The 23,343-nt window shown below is 39.6% G+C and overlaps 2 protein-coding genes and 1 long non-coding RNA gene across 3 annotated transcripts in view; all 3 read right to left on the bottom strand.

The window, feature by feature from the left end:
• LOC116612998 overlaps nt 1–23,343 on the bottom strand; it is a 100,485-nt gene that overhangs the window by 37,474 nt on the left and 39,668 nt on the right. The gene's annotated exons all lie outside the window — the stretch shown is intronic.
• Nucleotides 7,371–10,581, bottom strand: LOC5501463. Its single transcript, XM_001622711.3, has one exon. It carries the CDS (start codon nt 9,664–9,666, stop codon nt 8,422–8,424), a length of 1,245 nt encoding a protein of 414 aa, XP_001622761.2. The 5' UTR covers nt 9,667–10,581; the 3' UTR covers nt 7,371–8,421.
• On the bottom strand, nt 18,031–18,697 carry LOC125559944. The gene is made up of 2 exons (XR_007306613.1): nt 18,510–18,697; nt 18,031–18,315 (listed from the first exon to the last, which is right to left on the bottom strand). It is a non-coding gene; the product is annotated as an uncharacterized LOC125559944 (long non-coding RNA).

Below are 23,343 nucleotides of genomic sequence, written 5' to 3'. Positions count from 1 at the left end.
AATATGCAGATGACAAAATAATCTTTGTAGCTGACCTGAAATCCGAAAATCACTTTTTTGCGCTTTTAAAGAAATTCAACGAGTTTTCCGGGTTAAAGGTAAATCTCTCGAAATCAGAAGGCCTCTGGCTGAGTAGAAACAGACATTGTCAAGAAACGCCTCTCGGTATCTGCTGGCAAAAGAAGTCAGTTTACGTACTCAGCATCCACTTTACTTATGATAAAATAACCTTAGAAAAGAAAACCTTAGTTTTAAACTTGTAAACATGAAAACAAAATAATTTGGTGTTTTATTGGGGACGGAAAACCTCCTAAAATTAAATTTAAAAAATCGAAGGTGGTCTCAACATGACAAATTTTTTGATTAAAAATAAGTTTATCAAAACAAGCTGGGTCAAGCGACTTCGCACACAAGACGAGCGAGGAGAGGAGAGTTGGAAGCGCATCCCTACTTCCCCCTACAATCCGTTGGAGGAACTTTCCTTTCGATTGTGATTTTGATGTAAAAACATTATCTCTTAATCCTAAACTCCAAAGCTTTTACAGAGATGTTTTAAATGCTTGGCATGAATTAGAGCTTAATGAGAAGGCATCGGTGTTTGAAGAAAACATTTTGAACAATAAGCATGCAAAAATTGCAAGAAAATCCATTTTTTACTTGAACTGGCAAAAACACGGATTTTTTTTTAAATCAAACAAATAATGAACAACGAATGTGGATTTCAGAAAAGGAGCAAATGCGCTTATATGGCATAAAAACTAACTTTCTAACACTCTGCATGTAGAAAAGCCATCCCCTCTGGGTGGAAGTTCCGAATAAAAACAGAACCGCTGCCTCAGAACACAACTACACCAACAAGAGCTAGAGAGATCCTCTGTGAAAAGAAGTTTCAAATACCAGCAGCCGAGAAAAGAATTATTAAATGTGGTTCCACTCAGGAAAACTTCCCCATATCTACGTGCTCCCGTTTCTCATGAACAGGGACATTCAGCAGAGAAAGTTTTAGTTTAAACTTACTCATAACATATTCCCATGCAACGCCTCTCTCTTCAGAGATAAAATTGTAGACTCTAACAAATGCTGTCTTTGCAAAGAAATCCACAATTTACAGGATCTGTTTGTTGAATGCAAACAGGTTAAGAAATTCTTGAGCGCTTTAAAAATTGGTGGACTGACAGAAATAGCAAAGACATTGCATTAGAATATAAGGATATATATTGTTTATCACCTCAACCCAGAAAAAAAAACAGCGAATCAACCACTAAATCAATGCCTGCTCTTTGCAAAACGCTTCATTTAGGAGCATACAAGAAAAAAGGAAAATTTTATTTTAAAACATATTTCATATATCTTAAGACACAATTAGATATTGAAACAGCTGACTTTGCCAGAAAAATAAAGTTGTGAGGTGTCTAGCCTACTTGCCTACCTACAGCAAAAAAAACAGGAACCAAAGAAAATAATAATAAAAGAAAAAGAATAATAATAATAATGAAAACCAAATATATATATATATATATATATATTTATTATATGACTACGATAGTACGCGCGCTGTGATTGGCTTATTGGTAGTCGTGACATTCCTAAATTGCCCGTCTCTGGGGGCATTAAGGAATTCCGTATTGCCCTACGAAAAAAATTTCACAATCTTTTTAATTTTTTTCCACCTTGAAACTGCAAAATGAGCGACAGCAAACATTCGAGTAGCGAATTCTAACACCTCCGTATCCGGAGCGGGACATTTTGTGAGCTTTTTTGTGTTGTTTTGTATGTTTGCACGAATTTCGCTAAAACCAAATCGACCAAAAAACCAAAGCCACCAAAAAAAAAAAAAAAAATGGGAATGGACGAGAACCCTGAGTCGGAGTTTTATTATCCTGAAGAGATTGAAGAGGAAAATTTTGACAAAAAGTAAAACAATAAGATGACATCCGGCGACCGCAACAGATATCCAAGAAATACAAAGCTTAAGTTATTTACTTACTTATATCGGATAAACAAATTAATAAATAACAAGGGGTGTAAAAACCCAGAAAAGTGTCTTTAAGATAAAAGTACTACCTGTTATTTGTGTGAAATATTTTGATCAAATCATAAAGCAGCACAAAGCGATTGGCCTTTTCATTTTACTTCAGAAGTTTGTTCTCTACATAGCGTGGAGTTTTCGAACTAAACAATCCATTCATGCCGTGAAAACTGACATCTGAGCTTTCTTTGTTATAGTTTGGGTCAACTTCACCTATGATAAAACCTGTAGCTTCCAAAAGGTGCAAACAGAAAGGAAATAGCCCTAAAAGTCGTCCAATTTAATCTTTTCACTCATTTACATTTTTGATTTGGCAGCGCGCGAGTGTTTCTTGTTTTCCCGCCTTTTTGAAATCGATCGATGAACTAATCGATATTCACGCGAAAGCAAAAGTTTATTTGTTTTCTTGTCATTTATATTATGTTAAAGGATAGACTTTTTGATATTTAAAGAGGGGGGGGGGTTGACAAATACAAACAAAAATAGGAACAGCAAGAGCAAAATTTTTAGAAAACATAGCCATTCTGACAAAAAAAAACGGTAAAGATTTCAGCCGAATAAACATTCGCGCATGAAGTAATAGCACAACATTTACCTCAAAAATATTAGATAGTGGCACGAAAATAGGTTGTTTTATCTCTCAAACAAGCGAAATAATATACATTCCTTTAAACACAACGGTGAGAAGAGGGGGAGGGGGAGGTTGCATGGGATGGCAGAGCTCCAGGAAAATTTCACTGCCCCAAAAAGCGTTTTCACACAATCGAAAATCTTCGAATAGTATCAAGCGATCGGCATTCCCTCCTCAAACTAATTCTCCCGTGTTTAGCACAAGTCTTTGCTTTGTCAAATAATGGCTTCCCGCTGTTTAAAAGTCTTCGCTAGCAGTTTTCACACATTCGAAAATCTTTGAAGAATATCAAGCGATCGGCATTCCTTCCTCAAACTAATTCTCCTGTGTTTATTGCATGTCTTTGTCAAATAATGGCTTCCCGCTGTTTAAAAGTCTTCGCTAGCAGTTTTCACACATTCGAAAATCTTTGAAGAATATCAAGCGATCGGCATTCCTTCCTCAAACTAATTATCCCGTGTCTAATACAAGTTTTTGTCAAATAAATGGCTTCCCAGTGTTTAAAAGGATTGGCTAGCAGTTTTCACACAATCGAAAATCTTCGAATAGTATCAAGCGATCGGCATTCCCTCCTCAAACTAATTCTCCCGTGTTTAGTACAAGTCTTTGCTTTGTCAAATAAATGGCTTCCCGCTGTTTAAAAGTATTCGCTAGCAGTTAACACACATTCGAAAATCTTCAAGGAATATCAAGCGATCGGCATTCATTCCCCAAACTTATATTCTGTCTAATACAAGTCTTTGTCAAATAAATGGCTTTTCGCTGTTCCAGCTGTTATTAAGCCCTGGATCACACGTTACCGTTCGTCAAACCGTTTATTTTGCATCTGTTCGCGAACAGCGTGTTCGCGAACAGTCTATATGTTCGCGAATTTCGCGAACGTCGTTCGCGAATTTCGCGAACACTGTTCGCGAATTTCGCGAACGCTGTTCGCGAATTTCGCGAACGTTGTTCGCGAAAGTTTCGCGAACAGTGTCCCTATGTTCGTGAGCGGTACTGTATATAGATTTAGGCATTGCCTAAAAGTGGAGCTCCAAACGACTAAATCTTTGCTCATTTTCGCTTAATAAATTAAAAAAAAATATTAAATGTATTATTATGTTTCTGTTTTTGACGACGTCAGGGTACTGCAGTTTTACTTATATGACATTGATTTCATGCGACCAACTTGTTATACCCCCTTCCCCCGCCCCACCCTTAACATCTACATGACACACAAGTTTAGTTGTCATATGATGTCTCGGTGTCAGGGTAGTTTTACTTTTTAATGACGTCATCAAGGACGTCACGTGACCATCTCATAGCCCCCACTTGAAACATACATGACACCTACCAAGTTTGGTTGTCGTACGATGTTTCCTTCATGAAGTTTACTTTTTTATTTCGATGAAGTCGATGACGCATATTTTTGCTTCTAGTGACGTCATTGATGACGTCACAATCACGTGACCATATTGGTGAACCCCCTTGACACCTTCATGACACCAAGATTGGTTGCATGGTTGTCATGATGTTTCGTTTATGAGATATGAATATAGATATGACATCGGAATAGTTTTGCTTAAAGTTTGGTTGCCATACGATGTTTTCTTCGTGAAATATAAATATTCTTTATTTTGATGACGTCAGCTTCTAGTGATGTCATCGATGACGTCAGATATGGATATTTTTGTTCTTAATGAAATCGGAATAGTTTTGCTTTTAGTGACGTCATCGTTGACGTCACAAATTACGTGACCATGTTCTTGCGCCCCTCTTGACACAAACAGGACACCTGCCAAGTTTGGTTGTGAAACAATGTTTTCAAGAGATATGAATGTTTTTGCTTTTAATCACGTTTTTTGGTCCCCCCCCTTTACACCTACATGACACCTACCGAGTTTGGTTGCCATACGATGTTTCCTTCGTGAAACATAAATATTTTTTTTATTTTGATGAAGTCAGCATATTTTTGCTTCTAGAGCTTCAGTTTTGCACCCCCCTTGTCACTTACATGACACCTGCCAAGTTTGGTTGTCATACGATGTTTTTTTTGGGACGAACGGATATCGCGTCACGAAAACTCGAGTCGATGGTTTACCAATATTTGCCACCATATTGTGGCAGCTCCGCTATAATAGTACAAATGACATTTCTAAGACAAACCCTTCTGAAAGTATTGGTTTATTCCCAACGTCCATGATTTATTGCTGTGGGTTCCACATTTTCTTGACATATTTTGTTCACATTTATTCCCATTCCTTCATCTCTTGACTCCCGGTTTGCCGAGGGTATAACAGAATGACGAGGATGTGTAGGTATAACCTATGCAAAAAGTTTGGCAATTCTTTTAGTAGAAAGACCTTTTAACTTAGTTTAGAGAAAACTGGTTAATGTATCCCTGTTTTCCACAGCACCATTATAAGGGTTGTGAAAACTGGTTAATATATCCCTGTTTTCCACAGCACAACTAAAAGTGTTGTAAAAACTGGTTAATCCATCCCTGCTTTCCACAGCACTATTATAAGAGTTGTTAAAACTGGTTAATCCATCCCTGTTCTCCACAGCTTGGTTTTAAGATGTTTCTGGGGATCACGCCAGTGGTAGCAAACTGGAGTGTAGGGTCTGACGAATTCTCTCTCATTCTGGAGAACAACCCACTTGCAGACTTCGTGGAGCTATCACAGGGGCACGAGGGCCTTCTGTACTCCAATATACTGTGTGGGGTATTGAGGGGAGCGCTAGAGATGGTGAGCAAAGCTTTAGTCTCCCTTGAAGCCGTTGTGGGCTTGTCACGCTAAGCAGTTCTTGAGCTCCAGTTACTCTATATCAAGCCCAGTGTGACTGCGAGGAAGACTATGAACAGCTAGACCCTGCCATAGCCTTAAAACTCGTAGCTAAACATGGCTGTTTACATTAGGGGCCGTGAATCCCTCGTCTTCTCAGATAAGGACGTTAAACCGGAGGTCCTGTCTCTCACTGCACCTGTATTGGGGAACGTAAAAAATCCTTTTTGGACGCTGTCTCGTGGTACCATTTTCAGTGACGGTACTTACACACTCCACTCATGATGATATAGTGAGAAGAGAAGTCTATATTATATATACCTAAAAGCCTATAAGCAGTCTATATTATAATGAACCTATTTCGCAAAAAAAAGTTAGTGCAAACAACAAATCACGATTGACATATGGCAGCAGTTCAAAATCAAAAAAAACATAACTATACCATAGGACTATCCATTAAATATAATAAAGCGACAATGTCACCAGTTTACTTCCGGTCGTTTACATAGCAATCTCCGATCCCCGAAAAACGCGAAAAATATTTCAAAATTGTGAAAGCAGTGTGTCGGTAGAAGGTTACTACGAGGATGTTACTGACAAGTTAGAGCGGATGGCCTAGTAAATAGCGCGGATTCTAATAGATTCTCTTGTCGAAAGAACACTGGTGCAATTGCTGCTTTAATGTACAACTAACATACACCTTTTCCAAAAAACGTTGTCAGTGCAAATGGCAAATGGCCATTGACAAATGGCAGCTCTAAGACCGAAAGGGCCCATGGATCCCAAAATATTTGTTCCAAATTCAGAAAATATATAAATAAAACATACGGCTATCCATTTAAGTCTTTCATTGCCATAACGCCCTGAGACGCCTGTAAAATATAGGCCCAACTCCAAAACGTCAAAAATGCAAACTAAACATCACCAGACCCGGATACTCATAGATTCATCCAAGGCATAGACGACCTTTAAAAGCGCATCTAAGCAATGTAATAGAATTGACTCTTTTGTCAAAATATCAACCTTAATGTCTGACCAATTCGTAAACAAATGCTTAAACTTAGAAACATTTCTTACGAAAAAAGACACAAAATTCCGAACTACAAATACAGACAAGCAAACACAGATCAAGTCACCAATAGATACCTTTATTGCGCTCCGTCAGGTCCCATTTTACAGCAATCAGTCACAATAATCAATGCTTGAACCTCCATTAGAAGCGAGTCACCATGTTTAGCCTATTTTGCATGCCTGCACAGCATCATGGGAGTCTTGAAAACACCTTGACAGACAGGCGGGCAATCTCCTCCCCCAGAATCATAACAGTTTTTTTTTATAAGTCTCTTTGCCCCGAAGCCAAACAAAACATTTCCAGGTCCAAGGAACCCAGAATAAGCCTGAAAACAATTTTTGAATAAGGTTGGGTAGCAAAGATGGCCCACATTGGAGAGTATGAGGCCATTCACCAGAAAATTCCTTTCTCATTTGGTGAAGCCCAGACAAGGAATTATCCCATTGAATCAACCTCAGCGTGCAAACATCCATAAGCACAGCATTAATTATGCCCTAATAGACTTTATGATGTCCTAAGGCACTCTCCAGATGTGAAAAAGCTGTAATTTTTAAGCAAATTACCAGCAAAACTGTTGTAAGCAACAGGCTGTAGCAGTGCCGTCGCTAGAAAGAAAAGGCACCGCAGTGCATTGTTGGAAACTTTAAGGCATACCGTCTTGTGTCAGCGGTAGCTTAGCTTAACTGGTAGTGTTGGACTTGAAATAGGGGGGGGAGGTTTCTGTTTTCAGTCTGTTTTTCTTACAATGTTGCTCAAAAGTATCCAGGAGTTAAAGGGTTAATATAATTAATATATGGTTCTGACATCGCTTGAGTTTATTTATCACCTTTATTTTTACAAATAATTGCTACCCATAAACACCTTTCGGTCGTAGAACTGCCATTTGGCAATTGCCTTTATTAAAATAGGTGTATTTGATATACAACCTTTTTTGAAATAGGTCTATACTGATTATTGATATGCATCGAATGTTGATTTGCGTCAGGTCCAGATGGAGGTTGACGTGTGGTTCGTACAAGACGCCCTAAGAGGTGATGAGACTACAGAGATACGCGTCAAATTCATCAAGAAACTAGAAGATGCCTTACCCGCGGGCGAGGACTAGTGACAAGGAATTACCACAGGTAGCCCAGGCTTTCGGAAAGTGAAGATAAACTAACTGAGATTCTGTTGGACGAAGCTGTTGTTGCTCAATTCTACAACAAATTGCCACTGATTTCAGATATTCAGTTGTGGTATAAATTCTTACATTTGCCTCTTTAAAAGGATCCAACTCCGTTAGTAAGTTCTTGTCATACTCACCGTGATCCTGGGCTGCATGTTGGATTACAAGTGTAAATAATGAGTCAGAAAAAAAAAAACAGCCATCGAAGCTGCTGCATTTCCTCTTGGATTAACCATTTTAACACCCTTCCATTATTTTTACACTATCATTTTACATTATCATTTTGACACCCTACCATTTTACCATTCCATTTTAACACACTACCATTTTACACAACCATTTTAACACCATACCATTTTAAACTACCTTTTTGACACCCTACTATTTTAAACTACCATTTAAACACCCTACCATATTACACTACCATTTAACACTTATTTTGAAACCCTATAATTTTACACTACCAATTTGACACCCTACCATTTTTTGCAGCTTGCCATTTTGACACCCTACCATTTTAACACCCTACCATTTTACACTCATTTTGGCACCCTATCATTTTGAGACCCTCCCATTTTGACACCCTACCATTTTGAGACCCTACCATTTTGACACCCTGCCATTATGATACCCTACCATTTTGGCACCCTACTATTTTGATACCCTACCATTTTGATTCTTTATCTACGTAGTTTATGTCTGGCATAAAACATCTGTTCTAAAACTTGCCACGACATTCTGCAGCTCTTCATTGCTTTGTCATGGTGAGCTTTCCCCTGCGCATTCAACCTCGAGTTTATCTAGCGCATCCTGGCAATGATTTACCGCTGACTTCCTTGCATCGCGGACTCTCTGATCGCCAAGAGCCTCGATTTGATCCAAATCCAGCATGCATCTCGTCAGCATTTCCTCTAGACGGCAGTATTCGTTAGAATTCTTTCCACTTCCTGACTTGGACAAGCCTTCCACTTCGCCTTGAAGACTTTCAACTATCTTCTCTATCGCATTAATCTTTGATATGACTTCGCTCTTGGTATCATCTAAGTTTGAGCTTACATTATAAGAGCTTGTATTACTCACAGCTTGTTCTTTCTCCTGCCTTTTTTCGGTTTCCAGGCATATTGCTTTGCTACTGTTATTATCATTATTCCCTGGGGATTTTTCTCTCAAATACTGCTCTTGCTCCGATGACGTTTTGTCCTTTAGGCTCATAACCGCACTTTCAGCTTCACCCTTAGAAATGTTCTCACTCAAATCTGGCGTTTTTTCTGGTGTACTGTCCATTAATCGCCCCTCTTTTATAGGTTCAAGTTCATCCTCATTTTTATTATCCGTTTTATTATTCTGCCCTTCATCTTTCTGTTGTGTAACGGGTATCGGTATTCCTATGTCACCCTCCTCACCCCATCCATGCCTCCATGGAGACTCGCTCATGAATTCACTTTCCGACAATTTGCTATCGTGTCTTCGTGGGTTCTCGGACACCCCTCGCCACTCGCTCGTTACCCGCCTCTCGCTCGGATTTCTTCCTCGTATTTTGGAAGTCTCTCTGAATGTTTTGATGATGTCAGGAAAATCCTCCAAGTCATCATCCCTTATTAATCTTTGCGGGACACTAACAAACTCGTCCTCCTCTCCGGTCTTACTAAAACTTTTCTCAAGGTTCCATTTTCTTTCTTTCCACTTTTTATTGCCTGGAATTAAAGCGCTTGTTTTCCTTGTTCCATGGAATCGAGATTCCCAAAATTCGGGATCATCAAAATCGTCATTAAAACGGCTAACACTATCCCTACCGTCGAGTTCGTGCTCGATATCGGTTCTAAATCGGCGTAGAAGCCCTCTGTCTCGTAGTCTTTCTCTTCGCGAAAACACGATATTGCCCGCCTCGTCGTCCATGTTGCATTCGTCGCACACAGTGGCCAAGTGGGTAGGTTTGTCCAATTTGTTTCTCCCTTCTGGAGTTTTGTAGTCTGGATCGGCAATTATTGGAATCATTCTACTCATTTTCGTCTTTCTCGGTATTAATTGAAATATAATAGCTTTTAGGTGTAACCCGTGAATTCTCGCCTTGATTCAGACCACAGATAGCGATGACTTTGCTGTCATTAGAAGTAAGGAATTCTTAAAACCAAGATGAAGAGAACGATTCAAGGAAGACAGACCGACAAAAATGCCAAGAATGCTATTTTCTCCGTGCTTTTCTTGAGCTTCTCTTGTAGAAAACCCAACACACATCCCAAAAATGGCATTGAAATGCTCATGATATAGTCAGTATTTCAGTTAAACCAATCAGGGGACAACACATTAGGGGTGATCCACTAAACATTCAAGAGTGAGCTCTCCAAATTGCGTCGTATAAGAAAAATTACCACACTTAAAGGTCAATCACGCAGCCATTTTACGCTCCCGCACAATAATGAGTCACAAAAAGAATCCATTAGTCCCATCGGCTTATTTAAGCACGTTACTAAGAAACTTTCAACCAAACACCTTAATAAATAAAGTGTACGATTTTAATCGTGGATGGTTATTTTTGATACAAATGAACCGCTGTATTTTTAATGATAAACAATAACAAACAAGGTGTTGCTCGACATTCTCTAAGTATGGATGCGTAAGGTGATATCATTTATTAATGTCATATATGCATGCTGGATAAGTGAACCGATATCTGATGGGGAGCTAATAAATTATTTTTCCATACTCAGACGCTTACCTTTTCCCTTCAAGAAGTGTGTCATTGCTCTTATTTTAGGAATATTATCTTATTTAAGGATTGTTAAATACTATCGCTTTTTCCATACGACACCCATTACTGCGTTGAGTTGCTCGATATTTTTCTTTCAGTTGGGTTGCTCTTTTCTCTTCATATTTTGCTAATTAATTTTAGCCAATACTTACTATATAAATTTTGTGTTGCTGGATTTTAGAAGGGGGGGGGGGGGGGCTGTTAATGATATTTATAGATATCTGAGCCGTACAAGACCAGTGCCTCAAAATATTGGGGAGTGGGGACAGTACAGAAACATTAAGAAAATATTGGGTACACAGCAACACCCCTTCTGGTCTTTTCCCTATATTTGCTTTTAAATACTAAGGGGGTACGGGGGCTGGCAGGTGCCCTCAGTGACACTGTTACGCGGCCTTGATAAGGGTCTCCATAGAGATATTTTAAGCGAAAGTGGCGCACAATGTGCTTGACACATCATTCAGTCTCGGGCCCAGGCCATTTTTGATTAACGTATCATTTAGATTCAAAATGGCGGACGCTCTTGCAACTAGCGGAAAGCAAAAGGTGACGCAGGGCCGTAGCAGGGGGTGGGACACTGGGGGCACGTGCCCCCCAAAATTATAAGGAAATGACCACTAGGGGCGTGGCTGGTGCCCCCCATTGTATTCTTAATGTTTCTGTATTGTGCTTCCCCCCCCCCCCGAATCTTTCGGGGCCTGCTGTGGCTATGGTGATGTCATAATGTCTTCGCGCTGTGACGCTGGAAGAGGCTACGTTCAGATGATAAATTAGATTCTGTGCAAATTTCTATGCCATTCAACAAAATAGAATAAAAAGGATTGTTTTAATAAACCTGAAACCACACAGTACTATTATCTAGCTTGTTCTCTTTATGAGTTCTTTCTGATGACTGCTCTAACTTTGCTGCATTAGGGCCCGATGTCATACGTCATCATCACAGCCAATTGATCATTCTATGTCCAAATTCTTCTCACTTCTTAAAATATTTTTTTGGCAAAAGTAAAGATTCTTTAAAGCTTCTTTCCTTCATTCCAATAAGGGGTATTTTCATTCCTGGTTTGCCTTAGTTGTTTTGCTGAAGAAATTGGGGTTGTCATACGTCATCATCACAGCCAATTGATCATTCTATGTCCAAATTCTTCTCACTTCTTAAAATATTTTTTTGGCAAAAGTAAAGATTCATTAAAGCTTCATTCCTTCATTCCAATAAGGGGTATTTTCATTTCATTGTATCAGACTGTTAAATTAAAGTCCCTATATTCCTGGTTTGCCTTTGTTGTTTTGCTGAAGAAAATGGGGTTATCATACGTCATTTTAGTTGATGTATTCAATATTTACAAAGTCCAAAACTTTTCATCACTGCTTGCCTGCAAATTCAGGGTTTATATCCTCGTCATCCAAGAAATCTTGTATGTACTTCTCATAATCTTTCTGTTTCTTTTCTTCCTCGGACATGGCCGAGGCTCCTTGTGATCTCGGTGGAGGGGGTCTTGGCGGTGGGGCCTTCTTAGACTCGTCGTCTTTATACCCATAGCTGCCTCCATGCGCTGTGGTCTCGTCACGGAACCTTCGCTCCATATTTCTCTGCCTTTCTTCCATCTGGCGTCTCAGGTCCCCGCCGTCGTCTCTGGATCCATACGCATGTCTTGTCTCCCGTGTGAATCCCGGACTATCAGAGGACCATGATGTCTCAACAGTTTTGTACTCTCCAGGTTTACCGTTAGAGCTGGAGTACGTAGTACGAGTTGTCCTTTCCACTCTTCGGCTCATAGTGAAATTGCTGAATTCTGCTATAAATCAAACTCTCGTCTTTCTAGACCATATATTCTGTGCACGAAAAATTGCGTTGAACAGTAAATCGGGCTTTTCTTAAAGATGCGGCGAAAAATGTATAATCTGTTAATAAAATATTTATGTGTTTTTGTAAGTCCCAAGCCAAAGGCCAAGCGAAACCCTCGACATACCCAATCAGTTTGTGTTCTTATCGAATGATGCTGGTTCTATTAACGCCGATGTCCACCGAATTGGAACAAATTTAACATTTCTTAGCACGGATGACAAGTCGGGAAAAATGGAGCACCTTTTAAGGGCAAGTCCTTCGTGTCAAAAACAGCACGATAAGAAGGGCCAATATTCATGTGCGTGTGTTGTATTAGTCACTAGAAGATTTATTTGAATGCTTAGGGTTTAAAAATATGAGGTAGGAGAAATATTAGCCAGGTTCGATAATCAGTCAATTTTAAAAAATGTCAAAGTATTAGTATCATTTTCAACTGGGACACTTGTCGTGATTCATAGCGAATGACCCTATTTACGATAGGCATGACCGGGTTATTCTAGAAAAATGCTAATGTGTGTTTATATTATGTTAAGGGATAGACTTTTTGATATTCAAAGTGGGGGGAGGGGGGTCGACAAATACCAACAAAAATAGGAACAGCAAGAGCAAATTTTTCAGAAAACAAAGCCATTCTGACAAAAAAAATTTACCTCATTCTGACAACAACAACAACAAAAAAACGGTAAAGATTTTAGCCGAATAAACACTCGCGCATGAAGCAATAGCACAACATTTACCTCAAATATATTTGAGAGTGGCACGAAAATAGGTCAAATCATTTTTCCCAGAATGCAATGCTTTGTATGTTGTTTTATCTCTTAAACACGACGGTGTGAAGAGGGGGAGGGGGAGGGTGCATGGGATGGCAGAGCTTCAGGAAAAATTACACTGCCCCAAAAAGCAATAGCCGATAATTCGATACCCCTGTAATACTCGTCTAGTTAAAGCAGCATTGGAAAATTTCACTGCCCCAAAAAAGCGATAACCGATAATTCTATACCCCTGGAATACTCGTCTAGTTAAAGCAGCATTGGAAAATTTCAATGTCCCAAAAAGCGATAGCCGATAATTCTATACCCCTGGAATAGTCGTCTAGTTAAAGCAGCATTGGAAAATTTCACTGCCCCAAAAAGCGATAACCGATAAATCTATACTCCTGGAATACTCGTCTAGTTAAAGCAGCATTGGAAAATTTCACTGCCCCAAAAAGCAATAGCCGATAATTCTATACCCCTGAAATACTCGTCTAGTTAAAGGAGCATTGGAAAATTTCACTGCCCTAAAAAGCGATAGCCGATAATTCTATACCCCTGAAATACTCGTCTAGTTAAAGGAGCATTGGAAAATTTCACTGCCCTAAAAAGCGATAGCCGATAATTCTATACCCCTGAAATACTCGTCTAGTTAAAGCAGCATTGGAAAATTTCACTGCCCTAAAAAGCGATAGCCGATAATTCTATACCCCTGAAATACTCGTCTAGTTAAAGCAGCATTGGAAAATTTCACTGCCCCAAAAAGCAATAGCCGATAATTCTATACCCCTGAAATACTCGTCTAGTTAAAGGAGCATTGGAAAATTTCACTGCCCTAAAAAGCGATAGCCGATAATTCTATACCCCTGAAATACTCGTCTAGTTAAAGCAGCATTGGAAAATTTCACTGCCCTAAAAAGCGATAGCCGATAATTCTATACCCCTGGAATACTCGTCTATTTGAAGCAGCATTGGAAAATTTCACTGCCCCAAAAAGCGATAGCCGATAATTCTATACCCCTGAAATACTCGTCTAGTTAAAGCAGCATTGGAAAATTTCACTGCCCCAAAAAGCGATAGCCGATAATTCTATACCCCTGGAATAGTCGTCTAGTTAAAGCAGCATTGGAAAATTTCACTGCCCTAAAAAGCGATGGCCGATAATTCTATACCCCTGGAATAGTCGTCTAGTTAAAGCAGCATTGGAAAATTTCACTGCCCTAAAAAGCGATGGCCGATAATTCTATACCCCTGGAATACTTGTCTAGTTAAAGCAGCATTGGAAAATTTCACTGCCCCAAAAAGCGATAACCGATAATTCTATACCCCTGGGATAATCGTCTAGTTAAAGCAGCATTGGAAAATTTCACTGTTTGAAAGCTCACTGTTGGCAGACGGAAACCTCAACCGGCAAAAAACGAAAGAATCTATTAGAATCCGCGCTATTTAACAGACCATGCGCTCTAAATTATCAGTCACCTCCTCAAAGAAACTTCTAATAGGCACACTGCTTTTACAATTTTGTAATATTTTTCGCGTACCATTACAAATGATTGGAGATAGTTACGTAATCTACCGGAAGTAAGCTGGTGACATTACCACCCTCACAAGTGGTATAATTTTATAGAGAGGCCACTCCACCACAACAACCACCCTCACAAGTGGTATAATTTTATAGAGAGGCCACTCCACCACAACAACCACCCTCACAAGTGGTATAATTTTATAGAGAGGCCACTCCACCACAACAACCACCCTCACAAGTGGTATAATTTTATAGAGAGGCCACTCCACCACAACAACAGGGTACAGATATGCAACTTTATTCATCCACGAATTTATATACGCTTACAGAAAACGCGAAAACACCGTTGCATTGCAAGTTTACAAGTGTGTTGTGGGGCGGTCTTTACAATTCAAGCTAGTCATGTTTCAAATATTGCTACTCTTTAAAGTTTTGTTTTGTTGCCCGAAGTGATGTCCAATCTACTTTTCCAAGAAATGTCTCATTTGTTTCTCGTTTTTCATCACACGCCAAATCTGTTTTTCTGTTCCGCCTCCTGTCAAGCAAGGCGCGCGAGCTCAGCAGTCACATATCGAACACAATAGAAGCGAACAGACCCCCCCCCTCATGCTCATCCAATTCAATAATTTTATTTGGCACCTTTTCATCTTTGATTCACGAGTTTTGCCGAATACATTCATATTAAAAAAAGACAGTAGGTATTCAAGTCGTTCTCCTATCCCTGATGTTTTTCATCATCTTACTTTGTAGCGATGTCATTATAGATCTAATTACAACGCACTTTCCCTTATTTTTGTTGCTTCCCAAAAAAATTGGGCTATTTCTTTTGTCGCGCTCTCCTGGTTCAAACTGAGCAATCGCTTTCAAATCTGTTTTGTTGCGAATTTAAAAAACCCATACATTTATTCGTTCCTTTAATTCATTATATGCCGGGCATTTTATCAGTGTTGTTCCTCGTCCTCGGCTTCGACCAAGCATATTGGGCACGTTTTTCGTTCAGGGGTTTTGTGTCGTCCTGTTTTGATAGCTAGTTTGTGGTTGTTTAATAATGCACACTAGCAACATAACGACATGGGCGCGCGCACTATGTTTAGCCCGTCATAACAACATGGACATCAGGACATAAAAGAAAAAAACATATTTTTTTAATCTTATGTCGTTATGTCGAAGATAAGAGTGCGCGCGCCCATTTTGTAACGTCGATATGTCGCTAGTGTGCACTGGGCATAAACTTTGTGAACGCAATTCTGCGATTTTAACTTGGGAGAGATAATGTGAACGCTCTTAAATTTCCTTAATGTTCTCAATTTGGTTTTATGTCGAGGGTCTTTCTATTCATAGTTATTAATTTCATTTAACTTGTTGTTCTATATATGTCAGACTCTGTCTTATAAGATTTATTGGTATTTCTGCGTCGGGTGTGGTTTACCATACCTTAAATATATTTAATTGTGTGTTTTTAAAATTCTTTTTTTCCGCGTCATAAAGAGTCGTGCATCGCTACATTAGAAAGTTTCGTACGGTCTGAATTTCTTAGAACCCCCAATATTGCAACGCTCTGCATTTTGCTTGAGTTCGCAAAGGGAGTCAACCAGCCTCCACCAGGCACGCATTTGAGCTTCGATATTTATTTACCCCCAGGAGCCATCTTATAAATTCTGATTGCACTTCCTCACCTTGTACCTTGCTAATATAGGAGTCCCTTCCCCTTCCCTCTACGCAAAGACACACGGGTTAGGCATCGTTCTTAATTTTTAAAAAAGAAGTAAAAAACACACACACAACTTGTACGTGGTTATCTAGACCAAACAACATATTGTTTCTAACAGCTTATAGGAATAATTATTAAAATTTACAATTTGCATTTGTGTTATAAAATTCGGATATATATACTCGAGATGTACACGTTTTTAAATAAGGTTGGACTAAAGTAAAGTGTGCCGTAACCCTCGCTAGCGGGTTTTTCACAGCATGTGATATTTTGTGATTTACATGCTACCCAAGATGCACCGCGGGTCACATCACAAGATGGTGAAGCCTTATTCAAAATACATTATTCTCATGACACAGTACCAACTAACAAATGTTTACACGTCTTTATGTCTATTGTCACTTTACAGACGCTCAGAGCTGTATTCAGTCCACCACCTCGTGAAACACCTCCATTTCGTCGGGTGTGAATGTGTGTTCGCCAGCAAAGACGTCACACTCGTCATCAGATGTGGCGCCCTGGGGACGAGCGTACGTGTCTGACCACGTATAGGACTCTTTATTCCCCCCCGCGTTGTCAGCGATCAACAGGTCACTACCACCACCAAACACCAGACCGTAACGTGTGTCGTCACAAATGGCCTGTTCATCTGGCGGGTCCCTCAATGGCAACTTTTCAGGGCGGTAGCCATTCTTGTTACACAGCGTGAACAAGAATGACCTGCTGGAGGGCTGCCATCCACGGTCACTCACTTTGAAGAACATAAAACAAAATGCGTTATTTTAAAATACAAACTAGAATAAAAACAGCAAAAACCGTGCCGAACTCGTATTATTTAAATTCAAGGAAATTGAGTCTTCACCCCTAACCCCGAAGAAACATCTTTCCAAAAGGAACAATTGACTCTTGCTAGATTTATCTATTTTTGTACGAGTAATAAGCACTAATTTTTAACACCTTTTATAGGGGCCGAAATACCTAGTTTCAGAAAATGAAAAAAAGGTTTTGAAACAAGCCCCTCCCTCTAATCGAGCAGATTTTGTCAAGACAAAAAGAAATAATCGCCAGGGGCTTATTAGAGATTTCATGGAGATCTATTAGATGCCGTGTTTGCAAAAAGTTGATCAAAAGGAATAGAAATACAGTCCTACCACATTTTATATAATAACTAGTATCTCCTCTGATGAGTGAATGCCAAGCTATTTTACCGTGAAATACATCTAAGGATGGTGATTGAATTGCCGATGGGAAAAAGATACAATTGATCCCTTACCCACAACCCTTCAATGGAGCTTAAAGTTGTATTTTCAGTCAAAACAACGGTAAAAAATAATATTCGAAATTCTATTAATTAACATAAGATAAAAAGCAAAAATAATCAAAATTATTTCCCATTGTATGAATTAATGTTAGGGGCACAAGCCGGGATCCTTAAGAAGCGCTCCGTTAATCCATTCAAAATGAAATGCAATACTCAAAAAAATGTTTTTTCAATAATTTGTCTATAGACTTATATTTGTCTCCTGATTACAAAAATGTGTTTCTTTTTAAAATCGAACGAATATTAAATATTTTATGGATTTTTCCTTATTTTTCTCGGCTTGACCCCGAAAAACACTACAAAATTTGAACCAAGTATCGCTACCTGCAGCGCGAAAAATAAACAGCGCAGAAACACAACAACACCACAGGAGGCAACCAGGATATGTGATCTCAATATTATTTTAATCTTAGCTTAATCCAGTTAAAAAAGAATATTTGACAGATTTTCGCAAATATAGCCTCGCATCCATCATTTTGCACGATCGTCAAACCGACAAATTGAGGCCTTAAAAGTCGCATCTGGTACATTGCTCTATCAAAAATGGTCATTTTTCCTGAAAAGACAGTCACTTACTTGCCTAGAATCTGAAATAAAATTTTGGGGATAATAAAATCCGGAGCGCTGAGAGCCCCAAGAAGATACCAAACTTCACAGGTTATTGACCTTTCAAACTTAGGCTAACTGTGACACCAACATCTGAATTGGCAGGGAAATTTGGCTTTTGCCGACGCTCCCACCTCGAAACAACGCTGAAAACAAATTTGAGGACCAATAAATATGTGTGTTATCACTTGCATTCTTCGTTGTGCGAGATGATTTAGGCAAAACACGTATTTGAATGCGTATTTGAATAGATTATAACTAGTCTTGCGTAATGTTTGTGTCCAAACAATTCGTAACATAGATAAAAACAACAAATTAAGTGGTATCGAATTTTCCTCACCTCAGCTTGGGAAAGTACTTGATAGGCATCGTTTTTTTATCAATGCTTGTTCCTCTACAAACGAATAAAATCCCTTTTAACTCGCTTCGGCTTGCGATCTCGGAATGTTTTTCATGGTGCTTCCACGTGACCGGCAGTGCACACAGGAGTCCCAAAGTTTCTCAAACACAATGCAAAAAAAAGAGAGAAAACAGAAAGAGCCCCTCATCAAAAAATCTGATTCCTTATTTTGGAATAGAATAAAATAAATAATGTCCAACCGTAAGGATTGCTTGAAATTATAAAGCCATCGAAGTTATCGAATGATGGATTTTATTTCAATGCGGAGCGGAAGTTACACATCTTGTTTGAAATTGAAAGTTGTTAATAAAAAGAAGTTTTTCATACCAGTACCAGGTACGTTCTATGAGTGTTTATACACTGGTTTCTTCTTGCTGTCCGTTTTGCACAGTTTTAGTGAGAATATGGCTTTTTGCTCATACTCTCAGTTCGTAGGCGGGGAGTGTTGCGCTAGTCAAGACAACCCTGGTATAGTGCGGTGCCTGAAAATCACAAACTGCACACAAGACACCAAGAAGCATCTCCGTTCCTTAGGGGTGAGAGATTCACCAAAGCTGGTTCTGGCCGGTGCAGGTAAAACATTTTTAACATTGACGCACTATGAATAACCACTTTTTAAAACCTACAGTTTGATTTGCTGTCCAGGTAATGTCTGTGTCCAAACAATTCGTGTCATTCAGCTTGGGAAAGCACTTGATAGGCATCGTTTTTTTTTATCAATGTCCGTTATTGTTTAGTCATTGCTGTGAAATTGTATCCGAAGTATCCGAAATATATTAACAAAAACTGATAGCAAGGAATTTTCTAAAAACGGACACAAAATATCACAATAGTTTGAAAGCCCCAAAAATTAATGTATATGTCACAGAGGAAATCATTCTGTACAGTACACAATCAGATCTACATGGAAGAATCCAGCGCTCTATGGGGGGATCTGGCTTTTGCGCTGTCCACGGGGTATCTGGCTCTAGCGCTTCCCACCGTGATATCTGGCTTTAGCTCTGTCGATAAGGAAATCTGGTTTTGGCGCTGTCCACGGGGGGATCTTGCTCTGGCACTGTCCACGTGGGGATCTTGCTCTGGCGCTCTCCACGGGGGTTTCTTGCTGTGGCGCTGTCCACGTGGGGATTTGGCTCTGGTGCTGTCCACCTGGGGATCTGGCTTTTGCGCTGTCCATTGGGTATCTGGTTCTGGCTCTGTCAACCGTGATATCTGGCTCTGCCTTTGTCAATAAGGAAATCTGGTTCTGCCGCTGCCCACGGCGCGATCTTGCTCTGGCGCTGTCCACGGGGGGGGGGGGGGGGGGGGGGGGGGTCTTGCTCTGGCGCTGTCCATGGGGGTTTCTTGCTGTGCCGCTGCCCACGGCGCGATCTTGCTCTGGCGCTGTCCACGGGGGTATCTGGCTCTGGCGCTGTCCACCGTGGTATCTGGCTCTGGCTCTGTCAACAAGGAAATCTTGATCAGGCGCCGTCCACGGGGGGATCTTGCTCTGGGGCTGTCCATGGGGGACCGGCTTTGGCGCTATCCACGGGGGGATATGGTTCGGGAGCTATCCACGGGGGGTATGGTTCGGAGATTTTCGCTCTGGCGCTGTCCACGGGGGGATCTGGCTCTGGCGCTGTAAACAGGAAAATCTGGATCTGGCGCTGTCCACGGGATATCTGGATCTTGCGCTGTCCACGGATATCCCACTTTCCGCTTAGCGCGGCTCCGGTGACTGGCCAAAATACTAGGCAGCAGCAGTTTTTACGATTACTGGGCCATCTGATGCGCCATGTGCATTGCGGTGGCTTGGGCAGATAGGGAGCTTTGTGTATTTTCCTTCAGGGTCAAACAAACCTGGACTGCAAATCAAACTGTATGTTATAAAAAGTGGTTATTCATGAGCGTCAATGTTAAAATTGTTTTACCTGCACTGGCCAGAAGCAGCTTTGCTTCGTAATTTAGCGATAAAACGGAGATGCTTCTTGATATCTTGAGTGCAGTTTGTGATATTCACGCACTGCACTATATCAGGGTTGTCTTGACTAGCGAAACACGCCCCGCCTACGAACTGAGAGTATGAGCAAAAAGCCATATTCATTAAAACTGTGCAAAACGGACAGCAAGAAGAAACCACTGTATAAAAACTTATAGAACGTACCTGGTACCTGGTACTGGTATAAAAAAACTATCTGTTTATTGCCACATGTCAATTTCACACGAATAAAATCCATCATCCGATAACTTCAGTGGCTTACAATTTCAAACAATCCTTACAGTTGGACATTATTTATTTTATTCTATTCCAAAATAAGGAACCAGATTTTTTGATTGGTTGCTATTTCTCTTTTCTCTCTTTTTTTTGCATTGTGTTAGAGAAACTTTGGGATTCCTGTGTGCACTGCCGGTCACGTGGAAGCACCATGAAAAACATTCCGAGATCACAAGCCGTTTTTATGCGTTTGTAGAGGAACAAGCATTGATAAAAAACGATGCCTATCAAGAACTTTCCCAAGCTGAGGTGAGGAAAATTTAAAACCACTCAGCTTGTTATTTTGATTTATGTTACAAATTCTTTGGACACAAAGATTACGCAAGACTAGTTATAATCCATTCAAATAATTACTCAAATACGTGTTTTTTTAATCATCTCGCACAACGAAGAATGCAAGTAATAACACACATATTTATTGGTCCTCAAATTTGTTTTCAGCGTTGTATCGATGAGGGAGCTTCTGCAAAAGCCAAATTTCCCTGCGAATTCAGCAGTTGGTGTCATAGTTAGCCCAAGTTGAAAGGTCAAATACATGTGAAGTGTTGTATCTTCTTGGCGCTCTCAGCGCTCCGGATTTTATTATCCCCAAAATTTTATTTCAGATTCTAGGCAAGTAAGTGACTATCTTTTCAGGAAAAATGACCATTTTTGATAGAGCAATGTACCAGATGCGACTTTTAAGGCCTCAATTTGTCGGTTTAACGATCGTTCAAAATGATGGATGCGAGGCTATATATGAGAAAATCTGTCAAATATTCTATTTTAACTGGATTAAGCCGAGATTAAAATAATATTGAGAGCATATATCCTGGTTGCCTCCTGTGGTGTTGTTGTGTTTCTGCGCTGTTTATTTTTCGCGCTGCAGGTAGCGATACTTGGTTCAAATTTTGTAGTGTTTTTCGGGGTCAAGCCGAGAAAAATAAGGAAAAATTCATAAAATATTTATTATTTGTTCGATTTTAAAAAGAAACACATTTTTGTAATCCGGAGACAAATATAAGTCTATAGACAAATTATTGAAAAATCGTTTTTTGAGTATTGCATTTCATCTTGAATGGATTAGCGGAGCGCTTCTTAAGACGGAGATGAAGACGAAGGCAAGGCTGGTGTTTTTCAATGCTTTCCAAATGTTTGGCCACAGCAGCAGCATAAGTACAGAATTAGGCTCGCTATATTTATACCCTTGGACCAGACAGATACCCATGTAGTGGTCCCACATGAATGGAAATATGTAAAACAATCTCGAATGTAGAACAATTCAAGGGGAAACGGAGAAAATTTGGCAAAACGAACCAATCAGACAAAAGCGTGAGGGCGTGGGAAATCACAGAGTTGGTCTCTCGTCCCTGCGTATTTACAGAATAATCTATGAAGTCAAGGTAACTCTAAAATAACACTAATGATTAAGCAACTTTTAAAACTTAACTGCGCATGCTGAAAAAGCGCGTGTCTACAACAGTTTCGCCTAATTGAAATAACGATACAAGCATAGATGTCTAAACCAAGGGGTAAGGGCGGTGGCATACAATTTAGAAAGAATTTAACTGTTCAAACAAAATTTCCAAAACAAAAAGAAACCAGAGATTTCGCCACGTATAAGAAACTGTACACTCCCTGGATTTAGACGCACCAAAAGGTCATCGAAGCCAAGGGTCCACGGGCGTGCTAAAATCTAGACTAAGAAAACCATCAATTGTAAACAAAATCTAAATTATCCTTAAAAGATAAATAAAACTTCAAGATAGGAACATGAAATACTAGACGACAATAACCTATAACCTAAACAATATAACAAACCGTCCTATAACATACCTCCCTTGTCAAACTTGTGTTTGTCCCCAAACACGATAAATTATGAAACGATTATTAGAAAGATTATCGAAAGAAAAATAAACTTGGGTCCTAACATCTTCCTTCTGCCGGCTTCACTCTGGATACTCCGACATAAAACTGCTTCCGGAAGAATCTGAGTTACAGTATTGCGATGTAGACATAAAACTGCTTTCGGAAGAATCGGAATTACAGTATTGCTATGTAGACACGAAACTGCTTTCGGAAGAATCTGAATTACAGTATTGCTATGTAGACACGAAACTGCTTTCGGAAGAATCTGAATTACAGTATTGCGATGTAGACACGAAACTGCTTTCGGAAGAATCTGAATTACAGTATTGCTATGTAGACACGAAACTGCTTTCGGAAGAATCTGAGTTACAGTATTGCGATGTAGACACGAAACTGCTTTCGGAAGCATCTGAATTACAGTATTGCGATGTAACACGAAATAAATAACAGAAGTAGTTGGAATTTAATTGCGCTAAGATACCCAGAGTTTCTGTTTAATTTCTCGATTTTAGTAACACCTACTTTAAGGGTTGTCCAAGGAAAAATCTTGTAACTATGTAAAAACATTTTCCTGCACCAAACAGCAAAATTAACGAGCTCACCTCATGTAATACCATGGTAGCTGCTAACAAACTATATCTATATTTGTCTATCCAATCCTTTTATCATATG

The sequence above is a fragment of the Nematostella vectensis genome, chromosome 14 (assembly GCF_932526225.1).
Source record: "Nematostella vectensis chromosome 14, jaNemVect1.1, whole genome shotgun sequence".
NCBI lineage: Eukaryota > Metazoa > Cnidaria > Anthozoa > Actiniaria > Edwardsiidae > Nematostella > Nematostella vectensis.
The sequence above is the reverse complement of the archived record's forward strand: the minus strand, read 5'-3'. Positions and strand labels throughout refer to the sequence as shown.

Bases quoted from the DNA above. Each gene is read 5' to 3' on its own strand.
- LOC5501463 (XM_001622711.3), bottom strand. From the start codon at position 9,666: ATGAGTAGAATGATTCCAATAATTGCCGATCCAGACTACAAAACTCCA.